Source organism: Drosophila melanogaster, chromosome 3R (assembly GCF_000001215.4).
Source record: "Drosophila melanogaster chromosome 3R".
NCBI classification, from domain to species: domain Eukaryota; kingdom Metazoa; phylum Arthropoda; class Insecta; order Diptera; family Drosophilidae; genus Drosophila; species Drosophila melanogaster.
The window spans coordinates 19,469,636-19,485,440 of record NT_033777.3 but is presented as its reverse complement, the minus strand read 5'-3'; the positions used below and the strand labels follow the sequence as shown (position 1 = coordinate 19,485,440).

The window sequence follows — 15,805 nt, the reverse complement described above, 5'->3', positions numbered from 1 at the left end:
AGCTTACCAAAATTATTATATTATTTGGTATTTTAAAACAAAAGTGAACATGCGTAAAATTTAAATGGCTTTTTAATAGCTTATTTAAAAGACTTTCCCTAAATTTCAAATCTTAAATTGATTCATAAAATCAATCTTCTATGGCAAATAAGACATAATAAATCTTACGCTTCGCTTTCGTGACACTGTTCAATCTTGGCCTTCGTAAGCTTCAACTTGTAGATCATCTGCTTGGCCTGCTTGTCGAACTCTCGGACACGATCATCCAGATTCTGGGGCTGCTCTTCGCTGATCGGGCTTTTGAGCGTTACATTTGAGTCATCCACCGGAGAAGACAATGATTCCAGGACCTTGCTCAGGAAAGGATTGGGATTTTTGGTAGAAGGCGTCATAATGCGACTCTGTGTGGATAATTAAGAATAATATTTCTCGAGTTAGGATTGATTCTTTACAACACTGTGGGAAAAAGATTTGCCAGGCCTTTCAACCAAATTACCGTATCACTATCGGAGTCAATGGTTGATGTCATTTCCAGCGAGAAACGCGGTATATCCTCATCGTCGGAAAATACGAGAGGCTCAGCATCGAAACCGGATTCTTTGTCGGGACTATAGAAACTATCGCGACCGGGTGATTCGGGTTCCAGAGCATCCATTTCTGGCTGGAGTTGGCGCCAGCGTTTTGGCTTGGAGACTTGCGCTGCCCGTGGAGTATCCGGTGTTTTGGGTTCCTCCTCTTCGGAATCGCGCAGGATATCGCGCTCATTAGCTACTCGCTTGCGTTTCTCATCGAAGGAAATGCGGCGTTTTTCCACCCTCAGGAACGGAGTGCTTGTATTTTCTGCCGAGGGACGCAGGAGGTCCTCCTCCTGTTCCGCCGAGTCTTCATCGTTATCCGAAACCTTGGGCAGTGGAGTCTCGTTCAAAGAATGCTTGCTCTTCGATCGTCGCATCTCCTTGCCCTGACTATCAACTCTGACCGATGAATCTGAGTCCTCGGAGAGATCTACAATCTGTACGGTCTCCACATATTCGGGTACAAATGGTTCCACACTCTCCAGGATATTGACGGTGTCTACGATTTCACCCTGCTGTGGTTCCAGATCGATATTCTGCACAGACATTTTATCGTTTTGGATGTTCTTCACCCTGATCTCCACAACTTGGGCGGGAGAACTTGGGGCCTTTCGCTTAGTTTTCGCCGGTTTGGGTGGTGGAGTGTTGGTTACTTTTTGGGGATTAAGGGAAATCTGCGAGAACAGAGTACTGGACTCGGCCAGCCGGAATGTTTGTGGTGGAAGGAGATCCGGCATGACTTGGTCGCCAACCGCTCCCGGACTATTCTCCACACCCTTCGTTGGCGACTCCGAGGAACTGGTGTGGGCGGATGACGGCGATTCCCCCGATTGGGGTGTCCTGGCACGTCGTTGACGCACTGTATCGCTGACCACAACTATTTCCGTGTCGTCATTGTCGGGAGAGCTCGTATTTCGAGCGGCAAGCGTTGTGGCTTCATTGAAACGGGTTTTCAGCACATCCTGCACAACAAATGCATAGTTTGGTGTAAATTACAAAGCTCTGTAGACTCTCAAAACTAAACAAATGCATTTCTGAAAGCCCATGAAGCCTGGTATATAGGTATTTTTTTTTTTACATTTAGGTACATATTCTCCATTAAAAAAGCAGTGGCCATTTATTTATTAGCGTTGGTTGGTGGTGAGCGGTGGTAATTGGTGGATTTATATATATATATTTTTTTGTTTTTTGGTGGTGGTGGTGGTGAGCGGTGGATTGGAAGGATTACTTTTTTTTATGTTGTTTTTGGGATGGTTTGGACATTTGACGCAGCCACAACCAATCGAACGCCACAACAACAATTAGAGGGGAATCAATTGTAAAACTCTACACATTAAAATTTGAAGCGTGAAAATGACACCAAAGTTAGACCCCGTAGAGTTCTAGTGATACGGTGATTTCTGGTTTTATTCAATATTTATAATAATGGTTTATTATCTCTAGCTGGGGTGATGTGGTAGATTTGATGGTTTGGCATTTACCATTACGGGTAAATGTTGTTGGTTCTGGATTAGCTTTTGGTGGAAAGATTATTTAATGGTTTATGAAACTGGCAAAATAAATAGAATAATGGGTTGAGTAAATTAAGTATGGTAGAAGCGTATTATTAAGCAGAAGCAATTGGTTTTGGCATATCTAAACTCACGAGTTTCTTGATTTCTGATTGGTATTAATATAAAATGGATTAGTTTGTTGTCAATTAGAATTTAAAAATAATTTTATTAATTTTGATTTTATGGTTCAAAATTGAAGTAGAGAAACATATATCTTTATTTCAAGAAATCTATCTCCAGTCCCAATTCATCCTGCTGTTGAGTACGATTTACGTTTTAAATCATCCCACATTAAATCAAGCTGTACATTCTGATAAATCAAATGATGTAGAATCGATGATGTGAAACAGAAGGAGTAAAAGTAAAGGAAAATTGAAACCCAATTCCATTTGCTTCGAGCCGGGTCAAAAGGTGTCCGAGTAGAATCAGCCTCAATGGAATGGAAAGTGTGAGGCGACTCCGATGTAAAAGCGAAATGTGAGGTAAGCAAATAAAGACAAAAAAAAAAATACGAATGTAAGCAAAGAACTGAAACCCGATAACAAGCACAGAAAGAGGAAAGGATGGACCATATATTATGTACAGGTGGCAAGGACATTGTGGAAGGCGGAAAGGAAGCTTTTGCGTAATTAAGAGGATTGGTTTGCTTGCTCCGACTCACCACGACAATTGCAATTACTTGCTGCTGCAATTTCTCAATTTCCGGATTCGAGGGCACATTTATCTCCTTCAGGTCGTGCTCCATTGCCCTGCAAAAGATTACAATTACTAGGTGAAGAAGTAGATTAGGGGTTTACAGCATCCTGAACATGAGAAGGCTTAATTAAGTTAATGTAGCATTAAGCTTCCTCACCACACACCCAGAATCGCCTAACTCAATTGTTAAAACTTAATAAGAATTACTGAATTTGGGATTCAGACTGATAAATTCCTTTAGCTAAAGATTAATTTAAAAAATCTTGTTTTTAATGTTAAATACTTAAGCTTGATTTGTACCTTAAAGTCTCCAATGAAATGTTGTCCAGGTTCTGCAGGGTGGTCTTCATCTCGGTGAGCCGCTTGATTATGTCCGCACTGGTCAACTTGTGGTACGTAGCCTTCAATCCATCGATCCTTTGACGGGTTTCCACCATGCAGCTCTGGTCACAGGATTTGTTATACTCATTGTAGTGGTCCTCGCACCTTCGCAGCACATCCTCAAACTCCAGGAGTATGGAGTTCCTGTCATGGACCTCTTGCGGCGACTCAAAGCGCCGGATTAGGTTGTCTGCCGAATCGAAACACTCCTCTAATTGCCTCGCTAATGTGAGCAGCCTTTCCAGGGTCGCCTTTGACTGGGTCACATTCTCTCCGAGGGTATTGTACAGATGCTTCAACGCATCAATCCGCTGACTAAGTTGCTTCGGCGATTTTGTGTACCTGTCCTCGCAAACCCTGCGACCGGTTTTAATCGTGCTCTCTATTTCCGACTTTATCTCCGATAGAGTGCGATAAATTTGCTGGGAATTGTGAAAGAATGAAGAAAGTTTTGTGAAAAGCTACAAAAATATTTGGTTCATTTAAGGCTTTGGTATTTCATCTATGCTGCTTCTTATTAGTAACATCTCGAAACTACTTTTTTAAATATTCTTAAGCATATATTATACATACCAGACACTTTTGGTATTGAGTCTGAACCGTGTTGGGTCCGGCGGATGCGACATCTACTACCTCAGTGGATCGCTCCACATTTCGAAGATCCGTATAGGCCCTATTCAAACGCGATTCGTAGGAATGTTGGATTGCGGTGCACTTGCTCAGCTTTGCCTGACAGTACTTGAACCGCACCTCCATCAGGTTAAGCTGCTCCTGTAGCCGATTGGCAGCTCCCACTTTGCCGTTCCTCGTGTGCTCGTCAATAAGTTCGCTGATCTCCTTAAAGTTTTTCTCATTGGCCACAAACTCGTGTGCCAAGCGCTATTCATCAATTACAAGTTTCATTAAATTCTAAAAAGACTCCTCAACTATTGAAAATCTACCTGGAATTCCTCCGGCTGATCTACAATGGTCACATCGTTATCCAGATGATCGCTGAGTATGTCGTCCACACGTGTCAGCCACTTCTCGAACTGCACGATGCACTTCTCGGACTGTTCCGCCTCGCTGACCTTTTGCTCCAGGAGCTCGGTTCGCTTCTTTGCCTGCTGCTGGAGTTGCGTCCACCGTTGAACGGTTTCATCAATGTCGCGTCGTATGGAGTCGGCCATGAATTCGTTGTCAATTAGCTCGTTGCCAATTTCCTGAATCTTGTCCAGCCATTCCTCAGAGTGCGAGCGCAGAACGTTCTCCAGATCCTGAGGGAAAATGGGGTCATTAATGGGATTTTGAATGGAATATGAATATGTCGACAAACTTACATCAAGCTCCTCCATGATCTCCTCTGCGTCGGCTGCATTCTCTGGTGTGTTGCGTATCTTGTTTTCCAACTTGTCCAGGTAACCCGTCTCGCTAACCATGAACTTCTTGAACTCCCCCAGCTGCGTTGATATATGCTCGAGAAGAGCTGTCTTCGCATAAACCAGCTCGGTGACCTCCGTCCATCTGGCATTGATGCGTGTGAATTGCTTTGCTAGCGATCCGTATCGGGACTCCCTATCCTGGTCCTGAAGCTCATCCATTTGGAGCAGCAGCTCACCACCACGTTCGTTGAGATCCCTAAACTGTGTGGTTTCCCTTTCGCAGGTTTCTTTAAGAGTCTGAAAGCGACTCTTGCTCTGGAACAACTCGTTGGAGTTTACTATATCGCTGATTCCCGATTTGGGTGTATTACTCTCCAGATCAGTTAACCACTGATCGGTTTCCTTGAGCCTTAGCTGGATAAGATCAATATGGGATTGCAGAACCGTCTGCTGTTCCTTCTTCTCCCGATGAACCTGTTCCACTTGATCGTACAACGTATTGAGAGCCCTTATCTGTGATTGTAGCGATTCCTTTTGGGCTGGCTCCGCCTCCTTGATCAGAATTTCGCTGAAATTTCGAGCGCTTATCACATCGATCTCCAGTTTTCGAAGATCTTGACTGCTAGCACCATCACTTCCGTTCAACTTGGAATCGGCTGCACTTCGCAGCATGGCTATAATGGCATTATACTCCGCAGCAAAGTGGTTTAGGTTTTCTATAGCTGTGGTTTGTTTAATCACGCGCTCATTTAGCTGTTCGGGAAGTCGGTTCCAAGCGGTTTGTAGTTCTTCGCCAATCAGGTGTTTTGGTATATTATCATAAGTTAGCCGAAGGGACTCCATTTCGTCTAACAATTGGTTTAGAAAATGCTGCTGCTCCTGCATGACTTCCAGATTGGAAACGCGAACCTTTTGATTGGACACTTTGGTAACAAAATCTTGGATTTGTTTCAACTGTCTGGAAAGACTTTCGCCGCCTCTCTGTTGAATTAGAGCCTGCAGAGCCTGCTTCATGTCATGCCAACTGTCGTAGAACAGACCAAAGTCCTGCTTCCATTCTATTAGATTATCATCCAGCTCTTCGGTGGCTGTCTTGGCCTCGGAAATCTCCGATGCCAGGGATTCCATGTGGCTCAAACGCTGTTCTAGCTCGTTGCCACTGGCTGAGCCAGCGTGTTGTTTATACCAATCTCTGGAATCAGCTAAAACTAATTTAAATCCTGTCAGACTATTGTAATACTTTTCTTTGGCCAACAGCGTATGGCTTTCGCTCTGTTGGCTCGATAGTTTTTGAGACAAGTTCGCATATCGTTGCTCCAGCTGCTTGATGTGTGTTTCCTCCAGGAGAAGGTTCCTCGACGGATCCTCCAGCTCACAGACTTCGTAGAGTTTCTTAAGTTCGGGTAAAGTACCGCAGCGTCGACTATTTTCCGCCTGAAGTTCCTTGAGTAATTCACACTGTTGCCGAAGACTTTGCCTCTGCAACTGCTGTAGCTTTTGCTCCACTTCCTGGACATAGCCGAAGTGCTCCATGATGTGATTCTCGAGGGCATTGAAATTGTCAGCGTTTCTAAGCTTTCGCTTCTTGCTGGCCAAGTCATGCTCGTCATCGTCTTCTTGAGAATCATCTTCACCGAAACGTATGATCATCTGGTAGTCCACCCATCCTTCTGGACGCACTACCCTGCTGTCATCATAGCTAGCACGATCTCGTCCAAAGTTAAAGCCCTTCGTTTCGATTCGCACAGTTTGCACTTCAACAATCTGCTTCAAGGCATCTAAACGATCTTCGTAACTCTCTAATTGGATGAGCACCCTTTCGCCCTTGTCATCACCATCCTGTAAAGTGGCAGCCACCATTTGTCGCAAATCTATCAGATATCTCTGCAGTTCCAACAGATCCTTGGCACAATAGTTTAGCTCATTGATGCGCTGTGTAATGCCGCCCACATCTGTGACATCCCGACTCTCCATGAGCTTCAGATCCTGCTCGCGTGCATCCAGCCATCTGGATATACATTTATATTGCTGCAGTTTCTCTTTTCGCAAATCACTCCACTTCACCACATGCGACCATCTCTCCCCCAAGGCACTCAAGCGATCTTCTAGATCATTAAAGTTGCCAGAGGTATCGTTTACAATGACGACCATGCTGCTCAGACTATCCACCAATTCCTGCTGTTCACTTAGATCTGCTTTGAGTTTTTGAGCTTCCAAAAGTTGTTTTTCCGCTTCTTCTAGGGTTGGTCCTATATCACTCATATGGGATATACGATCTTCGACACTGGTCAAAAACTGACGAAGCTGTTCGAGTTTTTGCTTCTGAAACTCGGCCAATCTCATTAGAATTTTGGCTTGAACATCTAAAGCTCGCAATCTCAAGGTTTCCCAACGTTCGTTGAGCAACACCATTTGTTGCCTCACTTCGTTTTGATCCTCCTGACTCAAACCAGCTCCTGCCTTCTGGGATTCGTTGATGAGGTTGCTACCCTCCTCCAGAGCTTCTCCCACATACTCCTGATGTTCGGTCAGCTTCAGCATGAAGCTTTCGTTTTCGTGAAACTGCAGCTTGGCAGTTTGAAAATCCTGGGGATCCGGCAAATTCTGCGAGAGCAGCTGTTCATCTTCCAATAGGAGGGTGAGTACTGCCTCGAGAGCTGACTGATAGCCACTGATCTCCACACTCGCATTGGTGGCCGTACTCAACGGACGCATGGAGTGGGTCTTTAGCTCCCCCGAAGATCGCTGCTCCATGCTGCCAGCACTGTCTGAAGTATAAAGCCCCAAACTGGTTTGATCATTGTCCAGTGGCACCTCATCCAAGTCTGTGATGCTGGTGCAGGGCACTCTCCCTGGATCCTGATCCTGTCCCTCATCCTGCTCCTGCTCCTGCTGCCTTGTCCTCATGGATTCCATGGCGTGGTAAAGGCACATCACATACATCTGTATTGACTTGTTATCTGGCTTGTGGGTGTGCACATCCTCGGCATCCAATAGCTTTTCAATCTTAAAGTGCCTATGTGCCAAATCGAAAGCCAAATGCAATCTTTTCAGTGCATGTTGCTGCAAAGCCGCCTGCAGATTCAGCTCCTCCACGTGAGCATCCAGGATCATGAGGAAGGCTCTTCCGTCGGACCACGAACTGGAGAAATCATTTAGCTGCAGGCCATGAGGTTCCGTATACTGACGTGCCCAGGCCAATAGGGACTTCTCCACCCCGTTGCTCGAATGACTCTTGACTAGATGCTGGCCATTGAACTCCAGCGCTATCAGCCATATGAGGCCTAGGGTCAACTTGGCATTGCCACCCACTATGTCATCGCTGGAGATGTTCACCAACTTGACACCATGCTGCTGGATCTCGGTAATCACCTTGTTCAGATTGTTTATGTGGTGCACTCGCATTCGGCCTTTTTCGGGTTTCTAAATGGATTGAAAGGAGGTAAACTTATGATTATGAACTGGGAGAATGCTAAGACGGATCATAAAATTCACTCTGTAATTCGCCACATAATTTTTAAATTAGAATGGATTTTACCTATACTCAGAGCCCCAAATCACATTCCTAACCATTAATCACTAGAGAAATATACTAACCAGGTTGGTTTGAGTCAGCGTGCTCAGCAGGGCAAGCAATCGATGTCCGTCCCGCAGGTCCAAGAACAAATCCTTCACTGGTGTACACTGGGTATCGATAAGATGTGAATTGATCCATTTTGTGAATGTTTTCTTCTGTATGTGCTGTCTTTCATCTGGAGCGCGAAGAAATATAGAAAAAAATGCGGAGAAATGGTTAGATCCATTAGTGCCAAAATAGTTGCCAACTTTCTTTAGTTAACCTCGAGCCAAGTCGGCCGGCTTCAGTGCCAGATTGTAGGCCATCGCCGTCGCCCAACCCAAAAGAGTCTTTGGAACGCCAAGTCGATATTCAGACTCGAGTCTTGTCTATCGCAAGGGCCCAACCCAAAAACGCAACTCAGTGCAGCAGTCCAACTTTGCTAATGAACTGCAGCCAAACGTGCCAAATCACTCGCTCAAAATCAATTAGCGGAGACGTCGCTTGCAGTTTTCCAAGTCGATCGCTGAGAGTCGAGAGTCAGTCAGCATTTAAGTGCGGAGTACACCGAAAAGAATCTTAAGGCTATTCATTTATATAGCTAACAGACTATGAGTCTTCATTTAGCCTTCGCCAATACGCCTTAACCACAAATATCTTGCAATTACGTTTCATAACTCTTTTAATGATTAATTATTTTTATAAGAACTAAATAATAATTTTACTTTAATTTCATCAAATAAATAAGAGTTTCTCCATGTGCATGACTATGATATACCACCTTCTTGTGTGCGTCATTTGTCAGTTTTGTGCGAAACCGCAGAGCATTCTGGTCGAAAGCGATTTGCATCGCTCCTTGAAAGAAATCTCTGATTGATGGGCCGACTTGGGCAGACAATTATATGAATTGGCAGCGGCTTGCGTGTAATTAGTGATCGATTTTTGTTCTTTTCGGCGGTGAGTAATTACTGCAATGCTGGACTTGATTTGACTGGCTTTTTCCACATTACACATATGCAAATTGACAGGTGAAGTGGCCTTTGGAAAACTAGACAACTCACGGAATGCACAGAAAGCTCAACTATGTCACGCTCTGAACAACTTTCCGAACAGATTACTGTAATTAACTTGTTCTAATCGGTTTTCGACGCAGTGATGAGGCAAAACTCAAAGTGTGTGGCGACTTAAGCTAATTACAACTTACTACACATGTGTAAACCACTAAGCAGCGGGCTTCAAGTTCATAAAAATGTGTAAGTTCATGCTTTAAGTGATCCGAAAAAAATGTATCCAGGCTCTTAAATCTTATCGATATCTATAGCAAAAACCTTTTGCGTTATCTAAATAATAATCAAATTTATCTTGTTTATTTATAGCTACCATTATCATGACTTATATTATTTATTAGGTAAACCAGTCCTGTTTACTGCTACGAACTTCAATTGCCAACTTAAACATCTCATTACCAATTCAAAGAGAAACACTCTCGCACAAACAGGGACATCCCATTTCGGAGGACATAACTCATCTCATCTGATTCAGTGTGGCAAATAGGAATAGCAGGCCTGCGGCAAAGACACAAGGAGGCACTCAAGACATAGCCGCACCCGCATTCAAGGCGGAATTTAATTGCCATATAAATGAAGGACAGCTAGTGGAGCCAAAGCCTCCTCCCCGAAGACTAATTGCCAAGCGCTACAAACGCAGCACACAGTATTGATCGATGTGGCAAGTCACGATGCTGGCGCTCAACCAGTTGGCGCAAACTGTTGCATGTGACCCACAAATGAGGCCAACTGTAAAATGGGCACCAAGGCGCAGGACCTAGCAAAACTGAGCCTACTTCTAATGGTCCTTGACGCAATGCCGCACGTACGATTGCCGCCAGTCATTCAACAGAGATGGCGAATTCCCTGGGAATTATTCTCCAAGGGGCAACTTGTCTCCCGCACCAACCAATTTTGGATGCCACCCGCTGGTAATTAAATGAAATTTCATTAATTGAGCCTTAGACTCTTTGCATTCATTAACTACACACTCTCTCAAGCGACGGGGCTGGGCCAAAGCAAATTGAACGGCTACATTTGAAAATGCCTATGCTGAGATGACAGAGGCGTATCATAAATGGGTGTATTCCTAAATTAAACGCATTATAAAATAAACTTAGACTTAAGATTTACATATATTGATGACATGATTGAACGCAAAAATCCAATAGATTACCTGCATAAATGTCTAAAAGTATGCAGTGGAAATGGGCTATTCATAATTCGGCTATAAAACTCCTACATTCGAGATGGAAAATACTTAAAGATATACTTTCTAACAACTTTATTCAATGTGATTTTCTTGGTGAATGCTGTGGCATCCTTGATATAACTTAGAACCTTGAAAGTTAATAGCCTATGTCTTACTTTAGTATGCTATTTATATTATTTCTTTGGTAACCCCTTTTTTGTACGCTCCTGTCCTTTGGCAATTACGTATATTTTGCCATGCCATAGATAACTGCTGCATCATCAGCGTTGCACAGCAGCTTCATCGTAGCCATCAACATTTGCCAGCTCCGAACGGCAGCCACATTTTCAGTGTCAATTACTGCAATTTCTTTGGAGTCCCCCCCATCGCAAAACACCATCGAGTTCAAATTGGAAGTGCAGTTTTAGCATTTCTTTTTTGTTTACCCGGAAGTGTATTTCTGAATATGTGCTGATGACCATTCCATCTTATCCATAATCCCAATCCACCGACCAACAGTTGGCCCAGTGTCTGTTATTAGGCATCATCGTTTGGTGTGCCGTTTGTTTTGCCAAAGTTGTTTGCAAATTGTTTTCCCCGGAAAAACTCTTTCATAGCTGGCTAACCCAAAGTCTTGTCTACCGCTATTGTTGTTGTTGTTGAGGCTTGTTATACCCTTACACGGGGTAAACTGATTGCAGTAAGAATTTTGCAGTAAATGAGGCATTCATGACCATAAAAAAATATAAATATATATTCACGATCAACAGTCTGTCTGTTTTAATATATGTAATAATTATTATATAAATTTATAATTAAATAATTCCTTTATTTTTAAATATATTAATACGGTATATAAGCATCGGCTTGCCAAAGCTAGATTAATTTTTTCCTTTTTTTATTGACTGTTTGCACTTGGTTCAATGGGAACCAAAACAATTCAACTAAATTCATTGGTAAAACATAAAGCAACTAAAAGTCAAATGATATTTATTGCTTTTCTTTGTGAAAAGTTTCAAAAACTTTTGTTTCGACTTTATGAAGGGGAAATAATTTGGCTTAAGTTGTGAAGAGTTTAATGAAATTTTGATTACTGGAAAGAGATGACTCTATATAAAAGTAAAAATTATTGCAGTTTAAACATACTTGCGTTCCTAATGAAATAGTGTTTTCTAATTATCTGCTTATTTGTCCCTTTTTTTTTTTAAATTTCACATAATTATATTGACAACGATTACACAACTCAGCCAAGCCAAATCAATAAAAGCATGCGAAACAATTTATTTCTAATATTTATGACAAAAGGCAGCCGGCAATAACCTTGGCGTACAAAACAATCAACCAAATTTGCAATTCACATTTTTTGTCGATTTTTGTTTTAGGTTTTTTCCCCCATTATTTTCTATATCTATGTAGTTAAGTTTCGAAGCAAATTTATTGCAAATTGAAAAAGCAAGCAAAACAGAAATATTGTGTGCTGACTCGAATTCAATTCAATGGAATTGCGTTCAATGGATCAACTTGCTGAATGACGTACTGATGTCATTACATTTTGTCTTTCTCTGCTCGTCTGGCACACCACAAGTCCCCACCTTTTGGTTGACACCCGCAAACGCCCACAAAGCTGCAAGGCTGCTCTTACAAACATTTATTGCCTTCAATTATAAAGCAATAAATTGATATTTTATAGCTTTTTGTTTGTGAGCCGCGTTGCGATATGTAAATCGAGAGGAGCCGAGCTAAATGGTTTGATGTGTAAGCCGTTAAGCAAAAAAAAAAAAAATATATATATATCGATTGCCGGTCGATTTGTCTGTTACTCGATTTCTCGATTTTTGTTTCCCCCCGCCACCTGTCATGATATAAAGTTAGATTATGGCATTATTCTTTCGGCAGCTCCATTGTGTGTTGAAATGCTTTTTTAAATGCTATACGAAAGTGTGAAAAGTTTGTTGAACAATTTCGTTGATTTATTGACAGTCCGTTGAAAGCCAGTTATTGGGCTTGGAATATCAAGTGAAGTTCGCAATTTGGGGAGCGGTGACTATAGTAGACAAATTTATGAGCAATAAAGTTGTTGGGCAGAAATCGAAAAATATCCGATTGAAATAAAATGACTATTTGTGAGCTCATTTTTAAAATTTGTGGCGCTCTTCAAGGACTCTTGCTGTGCAGTTTTGTACTATCTTTACCTAACAAGTCAGTTTAATTATTGTAATAGCAGCTTTAAACTGATAATTAGGCAACTAAAAAAGGGAAATCACTTTTTATTTACTTAATTGGAATTTATTTGTAATTCACCCCTTTGGTATCTTGCCCTGTGACAATCTGTCTCATTGTAATATTTTTTTCGAATAATTCTTTATGGCATATTGGTATTATTGTGGCAAAGCGTGACCCGCATCGAATGCAATGAAAACAAAAATTATATATGTAAACACAGCGAACTGAAGTCGATGGTGAGTGGGGATTGGGAACTAGACTGCCCTCAACTTCTCGCGGTTTGTTTATTATTGGAAGCCCGTTTGGCTTGTGCCGCCAAATGAGTGCCAGTGGTGCCTCCATCCGATCCGATCCCTCATTTATTGTGGGTCAACAGACAGCACCAGCACGCATCGGAGTGCACACACCAATGTGGCACTAACTATAGCGCCATTGAGCAAATATTTATTTGTTTTCAAGGCATGTGTGTCGGGCACAACTTCGACGAGGTGAAGGAACTCTCTTACGAGTTATATGGCCACCAAATTGATAAGCCATGCAATAGTTTCTACCTCTTATCAGTTTTCAAATGAGAGAAATAGCACGTACATGTACATGTACAAATACAAATATATGGACCCACAATACGTAACGCATTGGCTGGAAAATTAAGGGGCAAGCGTTCCGTTCGGCTGAACACTCAAATGGGTGGGATAGTACTTTCAAATGGAATCTAAATGTACTTTCATATTGGTATGTGATTTAAATATAAAGCTTGAAATAGCTCAATCTGCTTTTAAAGGGTATTTATGTGGCATTTATAATTTTAATTATTTATCGAATTATATTACACATTGCATAATTTAATTTATCCATATGCGGGCTTCGTTCGAAAGATATGTGTAAATTGAAGCATTTAACTTTTTTCCAATATTTAGCACTTAGTATAAATATAAGAATTTGGTTATTCTTCTGGTTCAGTGCATTCTATTTCCCAGCCAAACCCCGCACTCACCAAATATTCTATAATCCCCCACACGGTTGGATGAACTTCTGTTGTCATGACGGTATAATAGAAATTTAAATTTTAAGCTTTCTTTACGCGCCGAAGGGAGGCCAAAAAAGTAATTGCTTTGCTTTACAGGCCATATGGGAAATTGAGATAAGTCTAAAGTCTAAAATTCCATTCGCAGACTGAAGTTCCGTTTGGCAGCTACAAATTTTCGATCAACTTCCCGCTAGTTTGTATCTCAGGGATTGCGTTAAGTTCGATTACCGGCTACTTCTGTATGGCTGTGAACGTGACTTCTTACGACATTTCATTGCATGTGACATGCATTTCGATTGAAGGTTGTGTTCATACTATACAGTGTGTAGAGCTTTTCGCTTAATTTTTTGAATTGGTTTTTATTTGGCGTTTTTTTTTTCTGCAAAAACATATGTACATATTTTATTTTAACAGCTTTTGCGTCATTGTTATGTGCGCAAATTGAGTTTTGCCGGAATTGAAGGGAAACCAATTGGTAATTTCAAGTGCAAAATGTTTTATTCAATCGGTTGATTGGCAAACTTTTCCATAGAAATAGTTGGAGAGAGTAGAATTACTTATTCTATTTTTAGATACAATCCCAATTGTTGGTCGTTAAATTCAACAGAAAATATATTCCTATGATGTTTTCTCCTCGTTTTTAAAAGTCGTATAAACAATCAAAAAATATATTAAGTCATCATAAAAAGCGATTTATATCAGACAAACTAAATACAAATATAGCACATTTCACTTAATAACAAGTTTATCACATGGCGCTAATCATTTTATTTATTTATATATTTTACGCACCATCGACGGCCTGTTTACAGGTTCTTCAAACACTCACTTCAAAATTAAGACACAATTTAAGGCCTGAAACTCGAAATTAAATGCATCATTCGAGCCAACATTCGAACCACCTTTAGCCCGCATAAATTAGAATAGACCAAAGTGCACTTTCAATGGCCCAAAAAGACCGCAGTGAATATATGTATATGAATGTATATATGTATGTAAATGGTAGAGAGGAATGTCTGAAGCACGGGGAAATGCCTGGGAAAACCAGTTTCCAGCAAGAAAATGCCGCTAGCAGACACCAGCATGTCCGACACTTTAAGAGCGAGTTTCTTTTCAAAAGGCTTTATCAATGTGGGAGACCCAGCAACACGAAAAATAACAAAACCTGGCCATGTCTGCGATACCAACAAACATCACCCCCATTTTCCCACTTGCAGTGTCCGCCTCCTCAACTTTTGTAGTTGTTTTTTTATGTTTTTTTTTAGATACCGAACTGCAAGCGGAAGTTTTAATTCATTTTTGTTGTTCATATTATTTCGCTGTTCGAAGTTGTTTTTGTTTTGGCGCATTTCGGTCAACACTTCTATTTTTGCAACACTTCCGTCGGTTATAGCCGGATGGCCAAAATGTTTACGGGCGTTAATTACGCAAAGTTCAAAAATTTAAATAATAAAGTATCTGCTGGCTGAGATGGTGTCATGGTGCACATTAAACTAGATATCAAGGTAAACGGATTAAGTGCAGTGTAGCCTTAAAGCATTTCAAGATACAATTTACTAATTTAAGATAGATTATAATAGTCATTTGTATATAATAGGATTACAAAGTAACAGCGTTTAGAATTTATTAATAGGCTAAAATTAAAGACCCGGTTTCTTATCAACTATATATTTTCATCTTAATTTAATGCTATTAAGCTTAATCACTTTTAAAGCCACATCTGTCGAATTGAACGTATTGAAAACAAATCGATTTTTACGTGTTCCTTTAGTCTTCATTTGCTACCCACTTGCACAACACTTTATCTATAAATATTTATGAAATTATTTAGTCATATCTTAGCCGAATGGCACACACTAAAATCGCTTAACGCCTTATTAAGTTTTCATTTTTTTTTTTTTGCCTCACTTGCTCTTTAGCTGACTGCCCACTTTTGCGATTGTCTGTCTTTCTGACGGTGCTTGAAAATTGATTACAAAATCACTTAGCCGCCACCGGTTTGGCTGCCGTTCGCTGCTTAAATTTTACGCATTCATTAATGTTACGGATAATTGAATTTACTTATCGCGAAATTCATTCATTCATACATTAATTGCAAGTCAAGCAGCAACGACAAGGCTTTGCATCGTCATCATCACCATCATCATCATCATCATCGCCAGTTTGGTTGACAAATTTCTCAATTCCCTGTGCTG

General features: G+C 41.2%; 1 protein-coding gene across 7 annotated transcripts in view; it reads right to left on the bottom strand.

The window, feature by feature from the left end:
* Positions 1-15,805, bottom strand: part of Dys (Dystrophin) — a 136,204-nt gene that overhangs the window by 111,848 nt on the left and 8,551 nt on the right. For 3 of the 7 annotated variants that reach the window (NM_001043263.2, NM_001043257.2, NM_001043258.2), the window contains 8 exons: positions 8,164-8,318; positions 4,525-7,989; positions 4,147-4,461; positions 3,779-4,084; positions 3,125-3,627; positions 2,790-2,877; positions 497-1,537; positions 169-401 (listed from right to left, as the gene is read on the bottom strand). In NM_001043263.2, the coding sequence (NP_001036728.1) occupies positions 169-401; positions 497-1,537; positions 2,790-2,877; positions 3,125-3,627; positions 3,779-4,084; positions 4,147-4,461; positions 4,525-7,989; positions 8,164-8,318 (6,106 nt within the window). Of the gene's footprint in view, positions 1-168; positions 402-496; positions 1,538-2,789; positions 2,878-3,124; positions 3,628-3,778; positions 4,085-4,146; positions 4,462-4,524; positions 7,990-8,163; positions 8,319-8,405; positions 8,573-15,805 lie in introns of those variants that run through there. The other 4 variants (NM_001275801.1, NM_001275803.1, NM_001043259.2 and 1 more) reach the window with 2 other exon arrangements.